At 43.3% G+C, this 22,927-nt stretch overlaps 3 protein-coding genes and 1 long non-coding RNA gene across 7 annotated transcripts in view; 2 read left to right on the forward strand and 2 right to left on the reverse strand.

The window, feature by feature from the left end:
- The first annotated feature begins 1,808 nt into the window (after nucleotides 1-1,808).
- Ddr (Discoidin domain receptor) overlaps nucleotides 1,809-22,927 on the forward strand; it is a 70,344-nt gene continuing 49,225 nt past the window's right edge. For all 3 annotated transcript variants that reach the window (NM_001298737.1, NM_001014474.4, NM_001169424.2), the window contains exons 1-2: nucleotides 1,809-2,015; nucleotides 21,436-21,812. In NM_001298737.1, coding sequence (NP_001285666.1) covers nucleotides 21,503-21,812 — 310 coding nt within the window. In that variant the 5' untranslated portion in view covers nucleotides 1,809-2,015; nucleotides 21,436-21,502. The remainder of the gene's footprint in view (nucleotides 2,016-21,435; nucleotides 21,813-22,927) is intronic.
- AANATL2 (Arylalkylamine N-acetyltransferase-like 2) lies at nucleotides 4,545-5,508 on the forward strand. 2 transcript variants are annotated; one of them, NM_001298738.1, is made up of 1 exon: nucleotides 4,545-5,508. In NM_001298738.1, exon 1 carries the CDS (start codon nucleotides 4,562-4,564, stop codon nucleotides 5,210-5,212), a length of 651 nt encoding a protein of 216 aa, NP_001285667.1. In that variant the 5' UTR covers nucleotides 4,545-4,561; the 3' UTR covers nucleotides 5,213-5,508. The 2 variants fall into 2 exon arrangements, with proteins under 2 accessions (NP_001285667.1, NP_609005.1); NM_135161.3 differs by having other exon boundaries at nucleotides 4,545-5,401.
- On the reverse strand, nucleotides 12,243-13,176 carry CG13983 (uncharacterized protein). Its single transcript, NM_135162.2, has 2 exons — nucleotides 13,046-13,176; nucleotides 12,243-12,988 (listed from the first exon to the last, which is right to left on the reverse strand). Exons 1-2 carry the CDS (start codon nucleotides 13,137-13,139, stop codon nucleotides 12,321-12,323), a joined length of 762 nt encoding a protein of 253 aa, NP_609006.1. The 5' UTR covers nucleotides 13,140-13,176; the 3' UTR covers nucleotides 12,243-12,320.
- lncRNA:CR46410 (long non-coding RNA:CR46410) lies at nucleotides 19,759-20,189 on the reverse strand. The gene has a single exon (NR_167820.1). It is a non-coding gene; the product is annotated as a long non-coding RNA:CR46410 (long non-coding RNA).

A 22,927-nucleotide genomic window follows, 5' to 3' on the forward strand; every position in this document is an offset into this window, starting at 1 on the left:
AGCCGGTGATTGAATGTTTGGCAACGACATCGGGGATTAACTCGGCAGTTATCCTTATCAGCAGTCCGATGCCACCGGGGCCATTCAGACGCTCGTTGGCCAGACATGGCCCTAATTGAAGTGGCAACTTGCTTTAAACTAATTCCCGGCGATACACGCTTCAGCCATATGTTTATTCAGAAAGTGTGCCTGTGCAGATAAAAGGTATAAGATGAATTTGTTATTGAATAATGTCAAAATCGCATAGCCTTGCTAATTTCTTGTACATAATCCCTAAACGCAAAATTAAGCACATGTGTGTAATTTATTTGCTTAATTTTAATGCATTTTTGGTGTCACATTTCTTGGGTCTTTTATTAAGATTGACTACGCATAATAATTAGAGAGTTTAAACATTACGTTTTTGTTGCACAAAAAATGTTGTAAAAGCTAACAACATTTAACTGCATTTGATACAACAAAATTAAACCAATGTAGGTTTTCTATTTTAAGGGCTTTGCCTTGAGCTCTTGTGTATTTTTGAGATACATTTTACTTTATATAAAACGTAGATATTGATTTTTCTGATTAATAAATAGACAACTGGTTTCCAAGCAAATAAAGAAATTTAAGAATCGAGGCAATATTTAAGGATGTAAATGCGCAAAAGCCTTTAGGGTTTTACTCTCTGTTTGAATAAAATGTCATAAACAGCAGCCCACTTAATTAAATATTGGTTACTTGCATCTTTTGATATTTATTTTTTCCTCTTAGTTGCGACAATTTTAAAGTCTTTGTTGTTATCTTTTTTACATTTTTTTTATGATATCATTTTTTTTTACACCTCTCATACTCGAGTTATGAATATTGTAAAGGTAGAAAAATAAACTCCATTACTATATTGGTTAATGAAAGTTGAATACATTTCGCGGTGCCATGTTGCTTTACTTTGTTAAAACTTTTTTAAAAAAAAGTTGCATTCGCTTCCGTTCAGGATAATTAATTTTTTCGATAGCCCATTTTGATTTTTTCCATAATAACTCTTTTGCTGGCCGAAAACTTTTGTAGTTGTTTACATGACCCCCATCCCCCCCGCGGAGTTCAGCTGTTAGGATCCACAGCTCCTTATTTACCTTATGTAAATGTAAATGCTTATCAACAGGCAGCCGCGCTCCGTCTTATACGACGAAACAACGAGAGTCGAAGAGAGCGGAGCACGCTCTTAAATTGCAGAACTCTCTGATACAGTTCAAGTTAATACAAAGTAACGTTGAGTTTGTTTTGTTTGTGTGGGCGGGCTGGGCGGTGAAAGGTGAAGCAGGTCCAGAAATGTAATCAATAATTTTAAATATTTAATGCGCTAGCGAGAGAGTTTTTCCAGAAAAGTTGTGAAAAGAGGTATTTTCTTTTCAAAAACTATCTTAGCAAATGTGTCCAGTTTTGTATTCAATTTTGCATCAGAAACTATGTACCTTTATTTGTATTTACAAGCCAGAATTATGGACTCACCTGTGCCAGCAACAACTCACCTCCCCCTCACACAACCTACTCATACTTTTCTCATCAAACAAATGGGATCCACATGCGAGCGAGTTTGCGCCAATGATGAAAGAGAGTGGCGCTCTTTTAACCTACTCTTTCAAGTACTCTTTGCGACAGCAGGAAACGTCGCGCAAGGAAATCGCAAATGTTTCCTCTTTCGTGTGCATGTGTGTGGTGTCCTCCGTGCTGGTTCGTCTGTGTGCGTGTGGATGACATTGTGGCACTCGTTGAGGCAGCTCCAATTGACGGGCCAGTAGTCGTTGCGAAACTTTTGCTGGAGCAACGCGTCGGACAACTGGCGGTGTTGCACCTATCGTTATCGGCCATCGGCAATCGATTGTCGGCAATCGGCTATCGACAACAAACTATCGTTATCGGTTATCGTGTGTGTCGACCTTGGTGGTGATTAGTGTTAACGGTAACTTAACCATGTGCAACATCATCAAGCGAATATTGGATCATCCGCAGGACTCCAAAGGCCTCCGAATGTCCAGGTGAGCCCGTATGCTTTTCCACCCAGTTTTGCCACCCTGGCGACCCGCTTGCCACCACGAAAATTAACCTCGTTTGGCTTAAATGTAGTTAACTAAAGTTAAACGACCTCTAATGTCGATTTAATTATGTGAAAATAAAAGTTATGATTTCGTTTTTCGGCTTTTAGCTCATCTTAATGGGGTGATTAACGGTAATTCGCATGGTCGGGACGAATCCAATAAAAAGTTTAAGAAGTAATTGAAACTAATTAAAACTATGCTCACCGAAATATGCACCTAATATTTGCTAACAGCTTTATGATGCCATTAAAGACCGGCCAAAATTTGAGGGGGAAAAGTTGGCGGCGGCCAATCAAATTTGAGTGCTCCAACTTAAAATTAAATTATTTTGCTCTACTTTAACTTACATAACTCAAACCACTAATTGCTAACAAAACAATTTCAAATGGAGCTCATAAACTAAATCTTTAGTATTTCGCAGTGCCTGCAAATTCGACTTAACTTCTTACATGCCAAAATGCCATAATTATTGTGATTGTTAAAACGAACTAATGGATTGATTATAGCTATTCACAGCTCAATAGTTGAGGTTTAATGGGGACCTTGAAGTTATGATAATGAAATGTCTGATTAAGTGATAGATACAAAGCGCATAGTTCGGGCAACAAAAGGTAGCAAACCGTTTTAGCGCCTGAAAAACCCGCAGGCATTAAGATACCAGCTCAGATAGGCGTAGAGGTGATCGTGGGAACGAACTTTGACCCCTGCCAGTGCATTCGTTTTTAATTAAATGGAAGAGTGGACAGTGGAGGCCAAAAGTGACTTTTGAAATGGTCAGGCAGATAAAAGTGCAATAACTATAAAGCGAGGGTGGCGCAAACGCTATCGGCAGTCGGATCCTGGAGGTCGTGGACTGGGCGAACCCAAACACGCACAAATTTGTTAAGCGGGTCACGTAGTCCGGGAAATCCCATGCCATCCTAGCCAGCCCCTCTGGGTGTTGTCATCAACACGAAAATAAAAATAGAAAATTAAACTTGAAACGCGCAAAATGGCTACAAATGCTCTTGCTCTGCGCTGTGAAAATCGATTTCAATAAACTTTAATTCGTTTTCGTTTTCCCCACTGAAGTCATCGGATGTGGAAACCTTGAAAATGACGCAACAAATTAAATGCCAATAATTTAAAACAATTGCGACTCGAAATGCCAAGTAAAAGCAACCTTAAAAAGCGACCAGAGCGAGATAGCGTTTTGTTTATGGCTTTTAAATCTAATTAAATTCCCATAAAGACCGCGAGCGATATCAAAAAACAGCGCTGCACGTAGAGTAAATAAATAAATAAAAAAAAATGATTTTAAACTTCAAACGGGTTCAACGACTACCAAGCCCCGCAAATAATTGAAAAAGACAACTAGGGGGCGGAAAATGCAAAACGGCGATGGGCAACAAAGGGTTAATGTGGTGCAGTAAAGTGCGTGTGACAGTCCACGAGGGCAAACTAAAAAGGGGTTGATGTAAATTGCACTAATGACCTGCATTTTGAGTTTGAACAGCGATTCATAATTTAGCCAAATGATTCGTCGAACAGAAGGTGGGAACTCAACCACCGACTTGTTTCGCATTGAAACACGCAAAATGCAAAAGCAAAGCCCTGCCTTAAACCTGTTCAATTTTATTCACCGGACCACTCATTGTTTGGAATATTATTCACCACTTGAGAGTGGAATCGCCGTCTACAGACCTCAAGTTAACAACTTTTGTCCAAGTTTGAGAAGCAATTTTAACCCATATATCCCGGTGATTAGTGGCTTCCAATCCGTGTGAACTTCAGGATCCTGAAAACCTGATATGTTATCAGAGCTACAGTTTCAGGATTAAACAGATGCTTATTATATCTATCACTTTTTATATGTAGGGTACAGCTTGCGTTTAAGAACGAGTATCTTATAGTCGAGTTCGAGCCGGGTAGAAATTATATTTAAATGCCATCCACAAGTGGACTACTTGCCTAAAAATACCTGTCTTGAATTACCCGTTATACACTCTATATAAAAACATATTAAGTCTAAAGCTGCGCAATCTACACTTGAGATCAGTATCTACCGGCAAGTAAAATAGCTACATATAATGTTCCGTAGATATTAACCCAATGATAAGATCCGTATTACGAGACATATGGGGTCTCATATAAACCGTATAATGACTCGTCGTAATCAGGTGGCGTCAATCGGACCGCTAAATGGTTTGAGATCATTATTCACACGCTCAGAACAACAAAACTGGTGTCATTCAACCTCGGGGCCGCTTGTTTAGCGAACATCATTTTGAAAAAAAGCTTTGATAAGAACTGTGCGTCGGGTCAGTGGGTGGTTGGGCGGTGGGAGGTGGGCGGTGCGTTGGGAGGAGGGCCCCATATTCGTGAAAAGCTCAGAACGGAGACGATGGCGCAAGCTCACTGCATGTTTGATGGCCTGGCATGTATATAACAAGTAAATTGCGCTAAATTTCTCTCAGTCTCAGTCCGCGAGCGAGGCAAATGCGAAGATGTCAGCGATCACCATACGCGCCATGACAATCGGGGATTACGAGGAGGTCGAGGCCTTTCTCGCAGTGCACTTCTTCAAGCAGGAGCCGCTAATGCTGATCCCCCAGGAGGATCCCAAGCAGAGCGAGGTGTCTTCCGCGGAGGCTGAGCTACACCGCTCGCTCATACCCCAGGATCTCTCCCTGGTGGCCGTCGACGGGGAGCGCATTGTGGGCGTGGTTCTGGCCGGTGAATTGGTACCCGAGGATCTGGAGAGGGAGTACCAGGAGGCTGAGCAGAAGGAGATCACGTGCCTGCTGGACAAGATACACAAGTTTCTGGCCGGGATCGAGCGGCAGGCCAATATCTTCAAGCACTACGGAGTGGAGCGGGCGCTTTACCTGTACATGCTCGGTGTGGACGTGTCCATTCGACGCCAGAGAGTGGGCACCCGCCTGGTGGAGGCCACCATTGAGCTGGGTCGCCAGCGTGGATTTCCCGTCGTCACATCTACCTGCAGCAACCAGAACTCCAAACGCCTTATGACCGCCCTAAACATGGAGTGCATACTCACAAAGGATTACGCGGACTACAAGGACGAGCACGGGGAGATCGTCCTGCGGGCATCCGAGCCACACACCTCCGCCAGTGTCGTGGCCATACGACTGTAAGAGTAGGAAAATTACCAAAGAATGTAGAAACATAGCTCATGGCAACATGATAGATAGGCAATATAAGGAGGGGGAGTCGTAAGAAACTAAACCGATTTTGATAGATAAGAAAGCTTTGTTTATGTAGACATTGTAATCAACTTTGTATTGTTTTCAGTTCAAGTATATAGGAATTCAAACTATTATCATAAGTGTTTGTCGTTGATTTCTTGGGTCTTGCAAAATAAATGAGTAAGCGTGCAATTAACCGGGTATTTCCCAGCACTGTCCCATCCAAGATCGTAACTCTTCCACATAAATCACTTTGGAAAATCTGTCCGATTTGTCTGTGCGATTTTAAGTGTGGGATAAGAAATCCGGCGATTTGCTTTTGCCCAACATTAGCAGTTAAAGTCGTAAACGAGAACAGCCACTTCTTTCCCGTCGAGTGGCACATCCCACGAACTTTGCCCTCCCATTAGCTCGGCCTTGCTGCGGGGACCCACTTCATCGTATTCCATCTCGGTCGTCCATTAAAGGGACGCAGCACTGTTGTCGGCACTGCGGTTGCCCTGCTCTCATTTTTCCGCTTTCGCACTAAAACTAATTGTTGTTTTATTGTGTTTGTAATCCAATCCACTGGCGAAACGCTAGCCACATGCGATGCAGGCGCAAACCATACATATATATGAGATACACATGGGCGACGGATTACTCCCCTTCGTCGTCTTATCTGTGATTATATATATAAAACATATGATTATGTAACATGTGCGTTGTTTTGGTTTCGATTGGCCGCGAAGGCTGAGCAGAATTATGGATCTCACACTTGGCTACCTTGAGCAGAAAGCTTTCTTTTCACGCTAACCGAGAAGCTTTTCTGATTCTCTGGTCGCAAGAACCTAGAAGTTGTGACAATTTTCCCAGATACTTTTTTTATGCTGCCGAGTTCATTTGATGAAGGCATGTCAGAATAGCTCGAGGTAGTTAGTAACTTGAAGGATTAGCATTCGGTACATAGAATTTGTCGAAAACATAAAAATTCATTTTTGAGTAAGCTGGTGAGGCTGGAAGTGCAACAGAATATTTTGGAATGTAAATGGCGACGAGGGACTGGGACTCGATTGGAATGGGTCCTTTGGGTGGCCAGACAAAGTCCTGTCTGGTTGAAAATTCAGCAAACAGACCAAAAACCAACGTAATTTACATGTCTGCAGGATAAGTTCGACAAGAATCGAGCAGGAGGGGCAAATCTGAGGAAAGTCAGAGGGATTTTTACTACCGCTTTGGCCTGAACAGTCTGTTTGCCATGTTTCGCCAGTCTGGTAACAGTTGTTGCTGACCCCTGACCCTCAAATAGAAAAATTCGATTGGAGATAAAAGCGTATAGTCTCAAATTGCTTAATCAACACCAAAGGTTATGATGTAAAGCAATCGATTAGATGACTGTAGCAGCCCTTTAGCCAGATTCTCGGAGGCTCAAGTTTTAATTAAAAATGCTTGAAAAAATGTTGCTAACAAAGTCGCCAGCATAATGCAGCAAAATTGCCTAAAAAGAAAGCCGCTGGCATGGAAAAACATTTTAACAACCACATCCCGCAGCGGAGGGCAGTGAAGCCAGCCCCATGTTGGCCCGGCATATTTGCAAACCGCCACAGTTTTAGGTGCACTGAAATTTCTCCAAATATTTGCGCAAGTGAATTTTTGATTTATGCCAGCAAAGCGTGACCTAAAAATTTTTTCATACTCAGCCAAACTAATTAAAAGTGAAAAGTTGACATTTTCTAGTTGAATTTTTGATTTATGGCGTGAACTTCCCAACCGCAGCGAAAAATTTAATGAAAATTCAATCAAAGTTTGCGGCACTCTCCGTGAGTTCGGATTATTTTGCGGCACGGAAAACTTGCAACATATGGCTGCCCAGTCTCCCAACTTCCCACTTGCCCACTTGCCCAGCTGCCCTGTATGACCCGACCTCCGTCCGTTTTGTTATTGTTTAAGTGACCCTAATGAAGATTAATTTAGAACAAGTGCTACACTCACTGCGTGAGCGTTTGTGCAGCCGATCGTCTATTTAAATGTTGGAAAAAAAACACAAAAATTAAATCTCATTCATATGACACACCAAATTGTATGCATCGACCCAAAATACTATACAAAATTTTTAATTTTCTAGGGATAGAACAAGATTTTTTACCATCAAAAGATTTTCAATTTGTTGCCTATCTCATTACTTAAATCAGGGTCTCTTGATTTTATCTAGAGAAAATTAATTGATTAAGCAATTTCCATAGTCAACTCCGTGGGGAGCATATATATATTATTTTTTTTAATCGAGAGGACTATCCCAATTCATGCTTTCTTAATTAATGAAAAATATACTCAGCAAACGGTTATGCCCATGCATAATTAAAATATTCTGAAATATTTCAGTAAGCGGCAGATACCGATTTCGATTTCGATTCCGAATAGATTTAACTGCCTACACAATGTGTAACAAGTTTAACGAATTCAAACTAAGTAGTTTCAATTCGGGTCGTTTATCTGATTTTCCTGAAGTGGTCAGTCTGCTTCCCCACATAATTTTTACCCAACCTGTGAATATTTTTTTTTAGAAATTCAGTCTGCATGGGGGGTCTAACATTTTCATCAAAAAGTTAACTGAATTGCATGAATATTCAAGTTTTATTTATAAAATTCAATGCAATCATGTTGAGTTGTATTTTTTTAAATAAGATGATGAAGAAATAAATAGTTCATATGAGATATGAATGATACATGGAAATCTTAAAAACGGGGTACACAAAAATTAAGCACCTACATAAATTTTGGACTAAAAACACACAACTATCAGGAACGAAGCATGTCAAACTGCTTGTAAGCTTTAAAACCGATTCAAAAATTAAAGAAAAAACACGAGAGAGACGAAAGGGAAACCGCAGTAAAAAAATATTAATAAACCGAACTGATTTATGTGTCTGCTGCAGTGCGGTTCAGACGCGACCACTTTGAAAAACTTGGCTCAACCTATCGCCAATCGGATTCATGGTCTAACCACTATCTGTAGCGGTTTTCGTTATCCTGGCCTGGTCCCTTCATCTACACCCATATGTGGGTCCTAGGTCCTGGCCACGATTATCGCTGCTACGATCGGCGCCTGCGCAACAGGTATGGTCAGCAGAAAGTGGCCAAAACGGCTGGTTCTGCAACTTTGTGCCATTGGAGTATCGATCTTGGGCAGCGGGCGTGTGCATGACAAATGCCTTCTGATTTATTGACGTACTGAGTACCTCTGCCTGTGTGTCGGCCTTGGTCACGTTCTTTGTTGTCGTCGGTCGACTTCAAAGGGCCGCACCGCCACCTGCTGGTTAATAATAGAGGTACCATATTGCGGGCTTGCTTGTGGAGGGGGTTATGGATGCACAGCGCTGGAAAAACGAGAATAAACGATATAAATAGCCAAGGAAACTGAAATGACTATCGCTTTCTTTACTGATTTCAAAGTTAAATAGCTTAGGATAATTCGTTGCAGACATATGTATTGCAATTTATGTTGCTATATTGTGCAGTTACCAATTTTAAGTATTCTTTTCACCCCAAATATTGTGTCTTTATTGGTGCGCTAACACATTTTTGTATCTCTATCTTAAGCTGTTACACTTAACACTCAATCAAGAGTTTATCGATCACACAAATCATATTGGAATGTTCTTAGTGAAATTGCCACACAGAAATCACAGAATGAGGAACACGAAAGCAAGCAACAAAATTTTAGAAACAATAAATTATTATGAAGTATAGAAAACTGGGATGAAAAATTAAGTTGGCGTGAATGCAAGTCATTTGTTATATTTAGTAGATGACATTAGAGATTCCAGTGAGTGGTTTTCGCGTTTTTTATGACTGTTTAGTGGCTAGTCGCTGAACTCAAGCCATTCGCGTGTTTCGTCACTACGTAGACCGCCAAACCGCACTACTTTCTTACATACTTTATACTGAAGAAATAAATAAATAAAAAACAAACTGGTGCGGAATTAGTATTTCTTTAAAATACATTTTTATAACTTCAGTCTGCAATATATTCGAAAACAGTACGAATCTGGATAAAGAACGTTAATTTTAATATTTTCAAAAATTTTTGTTCCATTTTAAGTAGTTTTCCAAATGTGCTCAAATTAGCTGGGGCAAAATTCGCGGCGCTTCGAAATGCTAATCATTGTGCAAATTAACATCCCGCCTACGGGAGCACTAAGTTCTGAGTTCGCCTCACCATAATATATGAAAACTTTCTAACCTCAGACAGACACACCCGCATGAGCAGAAATGGAGGCACAAACGCAGACACCCGATTACCGCGCCGAAAACGAGGAAACAAAATGGAAAGGACCCTGCTCCTCGCTTTGGCGTGGCCATATCCTTTTTCCCTGGCTTTGTGCACGAAATGGCAGAAACGGGATTTTCAAACATATCGCATATACAAAATGCAAACATGTCTGGCAAACACAAATCCCATAAATGTTTTGTGCCCCCCACCCAACAACCACGAAGGGAAGTTAGAGGGTTTGCTGTGATGGGTATACGGTAGTGATAAAAACTTGCAAAAAAATATTTTCATATGTGAAAATGTGTAAAGTATAAAAGTTGTTCTCTACCGTTTGTGGCTGCTGCTGGCTTTCAGGGCTGATTCTTTGGCGTTGTTTTGCCTGCTATTTTCCAGTTTGTTTTTTGCTTAGTGTGTTTTGCCACACTCCTGGCCGCTTTTTTTAGCACTCCTCTGTTTGCACTATGTGAGCATCAGGTGCTGTGGCAAAAGAAATTACAACAAATCCATTTGTAAAATTGCAAACCGAGACCGAGGCACCTCCTCCGCTTATCCCGTTGCCTTTGATGGCCTTTTCGGGTTTCTTTTTCGGCCAGTGGATGGCAATGACTGGCTTTCCTGCAGGATGACAGCCCGCTGCTATGAATGCTGTTTTGGGAGCCGTTTCTGGTGGCTAAAAAACTCGGTCCCTAATATAATTTTATTACGGCTCTACAATGGTATGAAAGTATTACTATTAATTGCGGAACGTACTAGCGAGGGAGTTGTATTTATTTATCTGTTAGTTAGTCAAAGATTTTTATAGTTTTTTTTTCCAAACCACTGACAGCAGAGGATTTATTTCGATCTGTCACTGGGATCTAGCCTCTGCCCTTCATCTCAGCACAGTAACCAATTAGACAAGGAGGTACAGCAGGTACACTCCTTCTCGGCCAGTTGGCCCCTGTCATTATGGACTCAAAAATCAAGACGGGAGCTACTCACTCGCTGCCTGTCATTTGCCTGTGCCAACATTCATCTTACTAAAGTTTGCACAGGCTCCTCCAAATCGCAATACCCACAAAGCTCTTCTGCCAGAGCAGTCCCCAGACTCGATCCCAGTGCCGGGACATTCGTCAATTTGTTGGCAAAAAGCAGCCAAAGTAAAAGCTGAGGTAGCAGCCTCGAATCATCAGTGCAGCGTCTCGAACACCAGATACTCCTTACTGAACTCAATAGTTCGGCATTCAAATTAAAGTAACTATGAGCTTCTTTTTACTAATAAAATATCTTTATATCAGTTGGAATTTTTTGGTGCAGTCCTGTCTGGTATGGATGTTTCTCAAAAATACCATTTAGAGGGTAACAACTTTTTCGTACATTCCAAATCTAATATACTCGTGCTCATACCTAGTAAGAAGGAGGAGGGAAAAAAATTGAAATGAACATTTTTCGAGCTACTCTGGATGCAACGGCAGCTTGGATATAAATTTTCAGCAGTGCCCCAGCCTTGCAGTCCCGAGTCCGTCCAGCCCAACTCTCGGGTTGCTACACCCCATTTTGCTCCTGGTCAGCAAACTACACACGTCAAATTTCAAACAAGTTCGCCTGCCGCAGGACATGCAACAAACGGCCAACTTCCAGACACAGGTAGCCGGAAAAAATGCTGCCAACAAAATGTAGGAGCCATGTTGCCAGACTCCGGCGGAATTTGTGCCGTAGTGAGGAGCAGGAGCTGAAGGAGAACTTTAGTGGAGCTGGGGAGATGAGGAGCAGCTCCTGCAGCTACAACACCTGGCATCTTTTTTCCCCAATCCCTGGAACCATCGCCTTCTATCTTATTTCACGGCAACAATGGAAACGGGCAACTGGCGAGGCTGGGGCAAAGGAATTCCTGAGCTCAGGTTTATGCATAGCTCCCCGGCACAAGCAACCCGAATGCGAAATGCTTGTGATTTAAGTTTAAAGAGCCGTAGGAGAGGTTTAAGGTCAACAGAGTTTATTGCTTAAAACTGGCAAGTTGGAACTGGGACTGGAACTGGGAGAAGGGTTGCCCATGGCAGATGAATATACAATAATTAAGGGTTCGGTCGGCTGTCTTGGAAAAAGCTTAAAAAGCCAGCTGGGCCTGCTAATTAAACGAAAACATTATTACCATTTGAGAATTTAATCTTGCAGACACAATATTTTGAGTCAAGTATTAATTATGCCCTATTACTAATCCAGGCGATCATAAGATAGATGTGGTCTCTGGGTCGCCTAACTGCCACATTTTCGGCACTCCAATTGAAATCCAACTTTGCAGCGAATAATTTCAAGTTGTCTAGCTCCGGAGTTTGCCCATTGAGAAAGTTTTCCGGGTGAAACAATAACTGCAGCTGCTCATCACGCCCAACTTCTGTCCCAGACTTCTAGATACCAGAACCCAATCCCACACCCCGCCCATCACCGGTGCCACCTGTCGTGGCGGAGAGCAACAGCTCCTCCTGGTTTTTGGCAGATCCTGGCTTACACCAGGTTGGGGAATTGCAAATAAATATTTCAACTGCAGTTGCAGATTATTTTAGTGCTACGGCAACTGGGAAAGTCGTAACAATGCAGAATGGCAGCAACTAAGGCAAACAGCTAGCCAGGTCCGGAGTAGCTCCTCTGGGGGGCAGCAACTTGGCTTAGATTTCTCCGGGGACCTATGATAAAGTGCTCCCCATAATGAAGACAAAATACGGAGATGCCGAGAGGAGCCAACTTTATGGGGTGTTTTTGGGCAAGGTGCCCGCTATTTATTCAGCCTCGCACAATTTCAATTTGTATCTGCTCGTATCCGTTCGATTACTTTCTGTTCAGATTGTAGTTCCTCAGATAGATGCCAGCGAGAACCTCCTGGATGCGGCGACGTCGCTTGTCCTGCATCAGTATGGAGACCAGATGCTTGGGACTCAATCCCCTGTTGCTCTGGCGATCCATGGCATCGATCTCGTCCTCGCTGATCACGTCCTCCTCGCGATCATCGTCAGCCTGGCTGATTGGTCCATCGGCCAGGGGAATCTCCGCATTTCCATCCTCGGCCGCGTTGACCACCTCGGAATCATCCTCGAAGAGACTTCCATCGGCCAGGTCGTCCAGGTTGAGGCCCTGCAGCAAATCGGAAATGGTGGGCACGAAGGCGCTGCGCCGTGAGCTAGTGGAGTTGGAGCTGTTAGAGCTGGCGGGCAGGTAGATGCCCTGCATGTTGTTGGGGTTGATGATCAGGTAGGTGGGGCCTCCTCCCACAGTGTTCCAGTCCATGCCGGGAAACGGTGGCGGAGGACGGTTTTGAGGTGGTGGTGGTGGGTAGTACGGGTAGTAGGGATAGTTGGGGTTGTGGTGGTGGTGTCTATCCGATTCCTGATTCGAGCTGGGCTGCTGCACTATGATGATGGGCTGCTGGGAGTTGCGGTGGCTCTCCTGGTCGCCGCGCTTGATGTTCCACAGCAGGCGAGGAACGATCTTGGAGAAGGCTGTCCAGAGACGAGTGTTGGATGAGTGTCCTCTGGGTTTTATTCATATTGACTTACCATTTTCCTTTCTGTTCTTGCCGTTGGAGGCCTGCTGGGCTGCACAAAAGGCAACCAGAGTGGCGAGGAGAATCAAGACGCTCAGGGTTCTCATGGTATGTCAATCGATAGCTGCTGGAGATGACTGTGCTCATCCACTGGCTATCTATTGCTATTTATACAAAAGAACTTCTTCTGCTGAAAGTTCAGTGCGAATTTCACAACCTAACTGGGTAACTGGGCATACTCGGAATTTATTCATATCAGCTCGTAAATCAACTTTGGCCCAACGCACTCCTGCCTCACGTTTATTACACTCGTAAAGTGAGTCTTTTGAATGGATTCACGGGTTTTCTTTCGCCCTCGGCCGCTTTCATGATCGATTTAGCACTAAGTAGTCTCCTACAGTTTATTTTAAATGTTTGTACTTTCAGTGCCTCTGGGCGCTAATGTGTTTAGTTTATAGTCGTCGTCGACGTAGATATTTATGATCTGTGTACAAAGGCCGGCAGATTGCCGATCGGATCTTTGCGAACTGAATTAGAGGACATTAGCCCCAACATTTGAATCATTGAACTTGGGAAGAGTTTAGAAAGCCAGTGGTCTCGTTTCCAAAAATATAAATAGATGACTAGTGCTGAGCTCTAGGTATAATAAAAATAAAAGCATGTCTCTCCTCCTACGGATGCCATTTGATTCACCATAATAAACCCATTTCCTGTTTTCGGACTGGGCAAACAGGGCCAATGTTAAAAGAGCAAATACTATCTGAACGAATATCCGTTACCAGAGGCGGTAAAAGTAAAAGTTGAGACCATTTCATCCTGTGCAATCAAAGGCCAAAGACAACAATGAGTCCTGTGTATAGCACACGAGGTAAATATTATTTAAGAAATCAAAACACGTAGCCTACACAAAGTACAAATCGCACTCAATCAAAATCACCTCAAGACCGCACACAGTTCCAAAGCTTCCCAGATGGAATCCCGCCTTTCAGACGGAGCACTTCGAGTAGCAGTCGTAAGTAAAAATAAATAAGAGGCCACAGGACTTCAGCTGGAGCAGAGGGGCATCGGCAAACAGCAACAGGAGCGAAAACAGAGGACCCAAAACCCAGCACAGAAAACTGTCATGTACGAGGATTTAGCAGATTTAAATTCTATTAGGCCGGGCCAGAAAAGCTGAAGGGAGGAAAGTGGGAAAATAGCTGAAGAAAAACTGTGCGCAATCTTTATGCTCCCACAGTCCATGGAAATCACTTTGAGAAACTGACATTTAATATTGACCACAGGCCGTTGGACAAGAGATTCTGTTGGTCGTGCCGTCTGGTCTTCAACTCGTACATATCGGCTTTTCTATGAAATGAATGGAAATTTATTTAGAGCTTTCAATACTGGCTAATAGAGAACTAACTAACTGAGGAGCCAGTGCAGCCTTAAATTAAATTACTTCTCTGTCAATGAGAAGGTCTACAGTATTAATTGCACAACAATTATAGGATAGCTAGTCTGAGTTCTCAGTATTCAGATTTACGTAAGACATTGAAGGTTGTGGTAATATAACTTTTAAATATGCTTTAATTTTTAACTTCTAGCTAACATTATCTAATCAGTATGTATCCTTTGTAGAAAAGAGGTCGTCATCCTCCTTATTATATCCTTTAAAAAGATTTACATCACTTTAAACTCATCAACTCATCATGATGGCCAAGCATTACGCAGCCCCTATTAAAAATGATTTGGGCCAAAGCGGCGTCATTAAATGGACGTTGTGAGATAATTTGGGCCATCAAAGCCTAAAACCCAATGGTGTCCAAGTTGGAGGGTGGTTATCCTTGAGGCCTCGCAGCTCCGGCCACTTAGCCTACATTTGGAACGGCCTGTGTGCAAACATTTATCGATTGCCGTGACAATCCAATTCGTTATGCTGAAATCTACGGGCTTCCACAGGCGGTCAGTCCGCCAGTTTTAGAGGCACTGGAGGAGGGCTTTGTGCGGGGAGCTCTCTGTTCGGGCAAATACAAACGGCTACAAACGGCAAAAGAGACTGCATCTGGCTCAGCAGGATGGAGTCGGCCCCGTGTACCACCTCACTGGCACAAATTTGCATCTGCTCTAGCATTTTTAGGTAAATTGACAGTTAAGACGGAACTGGACCATCCCCAGTTCAAATAGTGGGCGAAGCAAAGCTTTTTGCCGCAGAAGGACGAGTGTTTTTGTGGTGACTTTGCCAATGCGGGGGGACCGAAGAACTCTCTGCTGCGTTTTGAGCTTAATTAAAGTTGTTGTGGTTTCGGCCAGCATCCAGTCGTGTTAATCTCCCTCATGCTCCAATGGCTGCAGATTGGGATAGGTGAAGGATTCCCTAAAATTGCCGGGCAATCTGTTGAGTTCCTCGCCATGACACGACCTTTAATCAACAGGCAAATCGAAGGCATTTAACACTTCTAGCAATAACGCACATAAACTTAAAGTTATTTAAGAAGTGAAAGCATGCTGTTTATTTGTGCGGATTGTTACTTATTTTGATTGATGACAAAGGGTTATTCGTAACAAGTTTGGCAACACAGCACTGATATCACTGACATCCGACCCCGCCCAGTCGAAATGGCTTATCACAATCCAATTGCGAATCCCTGTTAGCTGCAAATACATTTGGCCCTCAGCTGAAGCTGAGCTAGCATTTGCACTACATGCCGCAGCTGCGACTGGTGATCCCAGATCGAAAAAGGCATTTCCCTCCATTTCCTGCGCGCTTCCTCTGTGCGCCTGTGTGCGTTTGTGTGTGTTTGTGTGCGGGCACACTGTGCTCCTGTCGCACTGCCAATTCACTTCCGGCGCTGGACAGCCTTGTTTAGCAGAGCAAACACTGGAAGAAAATGTGTCCGGGCAGGAATGGGAATGGGTTGAGGAGATCATCCGGGTTCAGGGCGGAAAATGAGCTGATGATTTTCCCAGTGTGCCGAGTGGTGCCACTCAGCAGCGTACATTTTCGGCAGCACGCTTTTCCGCTTTGCCAACGCTGCAAGAACGGAGCACCACCCACTCGACCTTCCTTGGAGACGGAGCCTCGGCTCACTCAAGTTCAATAAGGATTTCCGTTTCAATTCGTGCGCAGCGCCTGCTTTCTGCTGCTGTCCATTTTCATTTATCGAATTTTTTACTTTGACGACCTTTAGGCCCCGGTCCCAAGTTTTTACACTTTTAGCGCCATCTTATCCCACACCAAACACCCACCCAACCCGCTGGCATTATTTATTTATTTTTACTTTGTGCTGATTTCATGCGTTTGCCCAGCGACTTTTTGGCGTTGCTCTTTGTGCTTGATTTGCTTTCCAATTTTCAATGTGTCACTTTATGAACACGACCATTAATCAAAAACAAAAAAAAAAAGAGCAAACTGAGGCGATGGCGTTGGCCAAGAAGGAAAAGTGAGCCAAGAAATTATTGCTTAAATAAGCGTGTTTTACCCCGGTAATGGACAGGACCTGTGAAATGAACCGACCACAGAAAGGGTCTGAGTTGGCATTTTCCCGGTGCTCTTATTGATTTTGCTTTCATGCGTCATTTGCGCGGACTCTGCTTTGCATGCCACGCCCCAATGCTCCAACGCCCATCGGTTTCGATGCAAAAGATTTTCGCGAGCTCATAATTTATTGGCCTCTCAGCCAGATCAGCAGCACGTTAAATAACTACAAATCAAATTATGGCGCGCTAAAGACTTGAGTGAAAATGGAGAGTTCGGAAAAATGTATCTTTTGTTTCAGCCTTTGGAAATCTCTTATCAGTATCAGTGTTTTATCATTTATTTTCAAAAATTACAAAATATAAACTTTCCGAGTCCAAGGTACAATCGACACGAGCTCGTTAACAGGCGTGTTGATTAAAAGCCACAAGCTAAAGTATCGCATGAGTACTAACTGGAAATCTTTGTGAAACTACTTTACCTGGTGAGATTAGTAGTATCTACTGGGTTTGTTTATACGAACCATTAATCGCGGTAAACGATCGTAAGGTGAAGAACCTCTAAGAGTGTGCCTTCAATTTGAGATTCTGATATGGTTTATTGCTTTCACTAGAAGAACTTTTGGTGTAGAGTAAGATTTCAAATACAGGTCAGGCGATTAAAGTTTAAACCTTCTACAACTTTAAAACGATATCTTTATTCCAAAAACTTGAATAGTCACGAAAAAACCTAAATATACCCATTTCTAGGCCAACTTATTTAGCGCCTAGTCAAACTATTTAAAAATCTAGATAGGCAAGTCGCATAAAATTTAAATGAAACTTATCTAAGATGCTGGAAGCTGGGAAAAAAACCCAACGAGCGAGATGAAGACATTGCAATTTCAGCATTTTATTTCAAGTGTCAAGTGTCAACACGAAAATGATTAGATAGGCGTTGCCAACCAATAGGATTTATTCCCACCCCCCGACAAGGGGGCGTGCCCCGAAAAAGGAAATAAGAAATCCCATTATTCGGTCGGACATTCAGACACGAAGGAAAATGAGGAAAAACAGAAAGACAATCGAGGTAGTGTCAACGCCAGCTGCGACCGGAAAGAGACCCACCTCCATTCTCCAGTCCGGTTTATGGTGCAGCTTTGATTTCAAAATATTATGATGACTCTTTAAGTTACAACCGCGCAGAAAGGCATTCGTGTTGATATTGAAATCATTTCTGGCTGCAGTCATCTCCACGCCCTCCTCCTCCACCCTCCTCACTCCTTCACGTCATCATCATTCTTATTTATGCATTTTTATTTCAAATTCGCCCGACTCCATTCCCCTCCTAACTAGACTGGCAGCCCGGCTACACCCGTCTCCACCCACTTCTCCCCTCCTTCGCGGGTTTTCACGGTTTCGGTGGGAGGATGTGGACAGGTGTTTCTTGTAAAGTTGTGTTTCCTCCGTCTCCGCCGCGGGATGCGTGTGTATGTCTGTGTGGGCGGGATGGCAGAATCCCACCTTCTGTGGGCCATTTCGCAAGCTCTTCCGAAGTCTTCCGGCGAATCTCTTTCATTTGTGATGGCTCGGGGCAAAGGTTGTTGCCTTTATGACTTCTTCTCGGCTACGAGGCAATTTGGCATTTGTCTGGGGCCTTCGGATGGTTTATGTTTCTGCCATTGAGTGAAAATTTTATTGTGAGTAAGAGTAAAGATTCGTGTTTAGCTGTTTCTAGGTAATTCCCTAATTCATTATGGGCCAAAGATAAAACGCTTTTATTTAGTTTGTTTATGGGAATTTACGTCTATTGAAATGTGTTCTCTAGTTTCAAAAGACTTTCATTTGTTTTAATTTTGGTGTAGATGTACAAAATCACTCTGCAGAATGAATAAAGGTCTTCTAACCAAATAGTATAACACCAAAAAAGAACAAATAAATTGTAAGCCTTCGTCGCGTCTTTTTCCCTTTTCTTCCACTTCTTCCCTTTCCCCACACTTCACCAAACTGACCACCTGCATTTCCGGTTTCGGTTCTTTTTGCCGTTGTAACTCAACTTTCGGGAAGGTTAAGGTTGCCAGACATTGAAATTAAATACGGCAAAATTGCGCTGCAATTATGCGGTGTCGGAGACATTGAAAAATTATGGCTCTGGGAATTTCTCGTTTTGCTAAGCGAAAGTTTCGCTTCCACCGCCCTCCGATGATTTATGTTTATGACTCCGTAAATGGAAAAGCTCTAGGGCTAAGGCCATAATAGCGCTATTCGGCCAACTGAAGGCTTTTGTGTGTCTGAACACTAAATGGAAAGGAATTTTACTAGCATGTTTTAATTTGAGACCCAGAAGTTTCTTTGTTAAGCGGCAAATTGCTATTGAAGATATTAAAAGGTTTTCCTCATTCTGAGTAATGTTAAGTTGTGAATTCATTAAAGCCAAGCCAGACGGGTAATGCATTCTGCAATCTGTTGCGGACAAAAGATGGCCAGACTTCCCATCACGCCATTCATGTGGTTTTCTATGCCATCGTATCGCCGATTTCCAAAAACTCCCCCCCAAAATGCAAGTTGCAAGTACCTAGTTGCTCGCATTATTTTCGCACTCCGCCGAACAACGAACGAATTTCCATCCGCCGCCAAGTGAGTCACTAAAAAGTTGAGTTTTATTTGCCTTGCCAGGCACAACGCGTAAATTATTACACTTTCCCTACGTTCCCAGCCCCTCAGCAGTGCAGTTGAGTTTTTTTCTCTATCCATTTGGCCCGTGGATGTTGCTGTGTCTCCACCATTTAATTGCCACATGCAACACATGTTGCCGACGTCGCCGACGGCGGCAACGCCAAAACCGGCGAAAAAGGAAAGCTTGGAAAAATTAATAGACACAAACCATTTAAACCATTTTTTAATTTGCCCTTTGTGGGCGTCGGGCGACGGCATTCGCAACAATAACATTATGAAGGCCCCAAAAAGCGGGGAACGCTGGTGGGACAATTTTTTAACTTTCTGCGGTCCTAAAATTGCATGGCAATTGTGGGTAATGTTATGGATATTTTATGTGGGAAATAAGTAGATCCAGACGATTTGGGAAGGAGGCAGAAGGAGCAGGGAAAACGCTGGATGAGTGCACTGAGGCAAAAAATATGAATGGGATAGACGGAAACGCTTAAAAAGCTGTGAAATATATACATATATAACCCACACAAATAATAAACTGAAAGGGCATTTCAAGGGAAAATATACTACTTTGACTTTAATACTTTAATAAAACATTTGAAGAGCTGGGCAATGATTATTCATTAGTTATTAGTTTTATTAGCTTTGCATCAAGAGTAACATCGGTTTGACTTTGAATTGATACTCCCATCTGCTGTACCTTCCGTTTAACATCTGACCTCTGGGTCAGATCGGCGGGTCATCAACAATGTGGATCACTCGAATCGAGGCGCCTCGCAAGCAAGTTGTTCTCCTTCGCTTTCGTCACATGCAAATTGGCATTCGCTGTGGCAACAGCTACCGGGCAAAAAACAGAAATTTCCAGACCGCGGGCCAGACCATTTGCGACTCCAACTGGAGTCCACATCACCGACCAGCTGCCACGGTTGCCCCACTGCAACTGCCACGAGAAGGCGGTGGATTGGTGGGGAGTTGGGGAGCTGCAAAGTTGGCGTTAAAAGGCCGCCCTGTGGCCATAAAAACTATGCACGACCACGGCGGCGACTGCGACTGCGACTAGGAGCACTGCACTACTGCTGCTCCACTCGCTGTGTGCTCAAGTGGTATTGTTGGTAAAAAAAGAAAAAAAAAAAGTGTATGCCTTTTATTTTTGGCGACTTTGGCGACGAAAACCAGAAAGCAGCGATACCAACAGCAAAACAGGCAAACAGCACAACAGCAGCTGAATTGCGGCACATTTGCAACTTTGCTGCCACTTCCACTGTCAAGTTGGCGTAAAATTTTTCGTTTCGCATATGAAAGGAAGTGTGGGCGCCAGTTTTTCCGCCCCATACCGCTCCATACCTTCCCCACCGTCATCATTGTCATCATCTGGCAAAACTCCCCCAACTTTTCATCTGCCGTTTTCATTTCACATTTTATTAATTGCTCGAGTGCATTTTTGCGTCGGCGAAATGCCTGTGAAAAATTTTATTTCTGTTTGATGGAGCCTTTTGATCTTTCCCCCTTGGGACTGTTTAAGAAAATTAAAACTGTCAGACCTAGAAGTTTGCTTATAGCGTTTGTCCCCATTTAAGTAAGAATTCGGCGGGAAAGTTGGGGCAAGGACAAATAGTTTGGCTTAAACTGCTTAACGATGTGTTTTTGTTAGTTAAGCCAATGAAATATTATAGTTTAAATGAAGCTGCAGTTGCAAAAGGTTTACAAGATATTGGAATCGAGAACAGGAGAGGCAGTAAAAAGTCATACTTTAGATAATCGTCTTGTACCAAAGTTTCTTACAATTTTAACGCCTTGCTAGTTTACGTTAGTAGGGATGGGGGGCAGTGGTTCTATTTCCGGCTGCAAAAGGGCAAAAAAAGAGGGGGAGACCCAGACCCCTGAGAAACTCCTCCTTCGGCGGCTGTGTACGCCACTTTTGCTCAGTTTTTCGCGCTGTTTTTGTTTTGCTTTTTTTTTTATTTTGACACGTTTTGGCATCTTGCCGAGGGAAGCGAATCCGCTGGGAGGGGAACGTAGGGAGTTTCGGTCCCTTGAGTGCGTCTGACGTTTTACATAAATTTGTGCTGGCTCAGCCCTGGAAATCCTGCCGCCTCCTTTGCCACCATTGTGCTGTCATGTGACAAAAACGCGACAGTTTGCAAGGTCACGTCACATTAATTTGCTGACAATGATGTATTTAGGGTGGCAGGGGCCTCGCATGGCTGGCATACTTAAAGTGCCAGCGATTAAGCTGCGCAATTCCAGCAATTCTGCTCTAGAATTTACCTTAATTTCTATACACATCTTCTCTTTCAGAGCCTGAACATAAAAAAAAAAATGGCCAACGTGTGAAAAACGAGAGAGGAAAATACGAGAAATCAAAATGCCTGCAATAAAGTTACAAGAATCGAATTCAATTTATTCACGGAGCGAATGTTCGCCCACAATTGGAGTTCCAGCACTCGTGGAGAGTCAAGGGGGCGAGGGGCACGAGTCGCGGCGCCCTGCAACAAATTATTTAAAAAGTTATTGCCGCATTAAGCGTCATGGTGTTAATAACAGTAAAACTTTATGTTGGCTGACACTGACTTTGATTTTATTGGCCAACCGATTTGGAATGGGCACAGCAGTCGGAACGCCGGAAACACCAGCTGCCGTAGGATCCAATGGGCTGCTGGCGGAAATGCCAATCGGTGAGTACAGTCGAGACCTATTTGCATGTTTTAATTTTAAATATTAAATTTTTAAAACTATTATCTTTTTTTAAGAAATATGCCATCTAGTATAGAAATATCTTATTGTAAAGCAAACGCTTTAGAAAATAGCATTCTTACTAGGAAAAATGTCCTTGCAAAACTGATATTTGTCGTTCACCTGTTACTATCAATGGGAAATGTACGTTGCAATGTGTGCACTTCCCATGAAATACAATTTGTGCATTTCGACAAAAAGAGTCACATGAAAATGTTGAAATATATTAAAATGTATTTTCGGCACGTAACGAAGACAGCTTCGAAAGTGGAAGAAATTCGTGACCAAATTTTACATCGCATATGCATGGGTTAAGCTACATGGCCATATGGCCAGATCTCCGATCCAAATGCATTGTGTATTCAGGGAATTTCGAGTTGAGAGCAGAACTACAACTACAACTCCAAGTGCACCGGCACCGATACAACTGCATTTGCATTTAGCAATCAACATGGAAATCAATCAACCGCAAAACGGAAAGGGTCATGATCCCGCAGCCAAACGGCTGCTCCTGCTCCTGCTCCTCGTTCTACTCGCCAGCGCCGGCTGCTCAAGTATTTACCAATAACACAAAACCGTAACTAATAATTGTTGGGCCAAGGAAGTGGTCCGTCCAAAGACCGGAGACCGGAGACCAGAGACCTGAGAACCACCCGGCACCCACTCGACCACAACCAATTACGGAAAATTTACGCAAAGCGCCATTGATCCGTAGACTCCGGCCCGGCGACGTCATTAATAAACATGAGGTTGGTCATCAGCCGGAGTGGATGGGGCTCTGGTCAGGGATAAATGGGCGTGGGGCGGGGCGCACAGTCGTATGGAGCTGGCGAGATGGAGATGGATGCTAAATCGAAGCTCCACGGCGGCTCTTTTGATAGATGACTGCATCTTTGGTCGCTCGGACACAACTGCTCCTCGGCGGCTGTTGCTGCTCATTACCATTGCTGATTGGCCGAGACCCGGACCGACTATATACAATATCTACAAGATACGCCGCTCACCTGTGCGTGTGTGGTCCCTCTGAAGGGGCTTTGTTTTTATTTTTTTTTCCTTC

The sequence above is a fragment of the Drosophila melanogaster genome, chromosome 2L (assembly GCF_000001215.4).
Source record: "Drosophila melanogaster chromosome 2L".
Classification (NCBI taxonomy): domain Eukaryota; kingdom Metazoa; phylum Arthropoda; class Insecta; order Diptera; family Drosophilidae; genus Drosophila; species Drosophila melanogaster.